The sequence below is a fragment of the Mauremys reevesii genome, linkage group 13 (genome assembly GCF_016161935.1).
Source record: "Mauremys reevesii isolate NIE-2019 linkage group 13, ASM1616193v1, whole genome shotgun sequence".
Taxonomy (NCBI): Eukaryota; Metazoa; Chordata; order Testudines; family Geoemydidae; genus Mauremys; species Mauremys reevesii.
Window position 1 is genome coordinate 10,139,983 of NC_052635.1, and position 1,603 is coordinate 10,141,585.

Genomic DNA, 1,603 nt, shown 5'->3' on the forward strand with positions numbered 1-1,603 from the left:
TAGTATTACTAGATTCATTGTACCTATCAAATTCTCCTTTCATTTGTACCATTGTAATCCTTATCCAGCTAGACTAGTATAACTCAAAGCAGAACTTGTTCCCATGTCTTCCAGCACCTTCCAATTTTTCTAGGAGACCTGGAAGTTAAAAAATATCCAAGAAAAATTCTGGCCTCAGTTACACTGCTTTAAATCCATAGTATTTTTTATAATTGCAAGGGTCAATCATGAGACTCTGTACCTTATTCCACAACTACTACTGAAAATGAGGAAAATGAAGTGGATTTGAATGGGGAATTCAAGTGGAAAGGAGGGAAGATTGATGTATTGGGTTCTAAATTTCACTGGAGGTTTAGGAATCAACATGAAAAAAAGAAAGGTCCTATTAAAAGTCAAGATAATTAAAGGTATTTAGGTACCAAACTCTCATTGAAATCAGTTAGGTGCCTAAATACCTTTACAAATCTGGTCCTAATTCCTGTTGGTAATCAAATAATGTTCCGATGAACAGATGACATGCAAACAGACAGATAGACAGAGAGAGAGAGAGAGAGAGAGAGAGGCTCCTAATAATTCATTAATCCAAGATGTAACTGGTGTTTTTTGGGCCAGTTGTGTTTATGCAGAAGATGAGGTGCCTCTTAATTTACAGATTTATCCGGCCAATCCCATGGAGAGAGAGAACCGGACAGTGGTCATTGAGTTCATCTTCCAGAGGTTCACCAGCTTGCCACAGTTCCAGATCCTGCTCTTTGTGCTGTTCCTAATCATTTACCTCCTCTCACTCATGGGCAATATGCTTATCATCCTCGTCATCCTGGTGGACTCCCACCTTCACACCGCCATGTACTTCTTCCTCTGTAACCTCTCTTTTGTGGAGGTCTGGTACACCACCGTCACAGTGCCCAAGATGTTGGCCAGCTTCCTGGCGGAGCAGAGCACCATCTCTGCCTCTGGCTGCATTGCCCAGTATTACTTCTTCTTCTCCTTTGCTGCCACTGAGCTGTTCCTCCTGACAGTCATGGCTTACGACCAGTACTTGGCAATCTGCAACCCACTGCATTACTCCACCATCATGAGCCCTAGCACCTGCCAGTACTTAGCTATGTTATGCTGGCTCACGGGGTTTGTCTGTCCCACATTTGCATCTTTCATGCTTGCCAGGATTTCCTTCTGCACCCCCAACAGGATTAACCATTTCTTCTGTGATGCCAATCAGCTCTTTAGGCTCTCATGCAATGACACCTACTCCATACAGGCAGTAGGCTATGCCTTCAGCACTGTCGTCATCATGTCTGCTGTCCTCTTCACCATGGCCTCTTACTTCCAAATCATAGTCACCATACTGAGGATGTCATCAGCTGCCGTCCGCAAGAAGACCTTTTCCACCTGTGCTTCGCACCTCTCTGTGGTCACCATCTATTTCGGGACCCTCATTTTCATGTACGTCCGCCCTGCAGTGAAGTATGAGTCTAACATCAATAAAGTGGTGTCCGTTTTCTACTCGGTGATAACGCCACTGCTGAATCCGATCATATACACACTGAGGAATAAGGATGTGAAAACAGCCCTGAGAAAAACATTCTTGAGGAACAAGGGTTAA

General features: G+C 43.9%; 1 protein-coding gene across 1 annotated transcript; it reads left to right on the plus strand.

Moving 5' to 3' along the window:
• The first annotated feature begins 670 nt into the window (after positions 1-670).
• On the plus strand, positions 671-1,603 carry LOC120379963 (olfactory receptor 6N1-like). The gene has a single exon (XM_039497476.1). The coding sequence runs from the start codon at positions 671-673 to the stop codon at positions 1,601-1,603; it is 933 nt and encodes a 310-aa protein (XP_039353410.1).

What these genes read in the sequence shown, in the direction of transcription:
- LOC120379963 (XM_039497476.1), top strand. Translation starts at nt 671, where the DNA reads ATGGAGAGAGAGAACCGGACAGTGGTCATTGAGTTCATCTTCCAGAGG.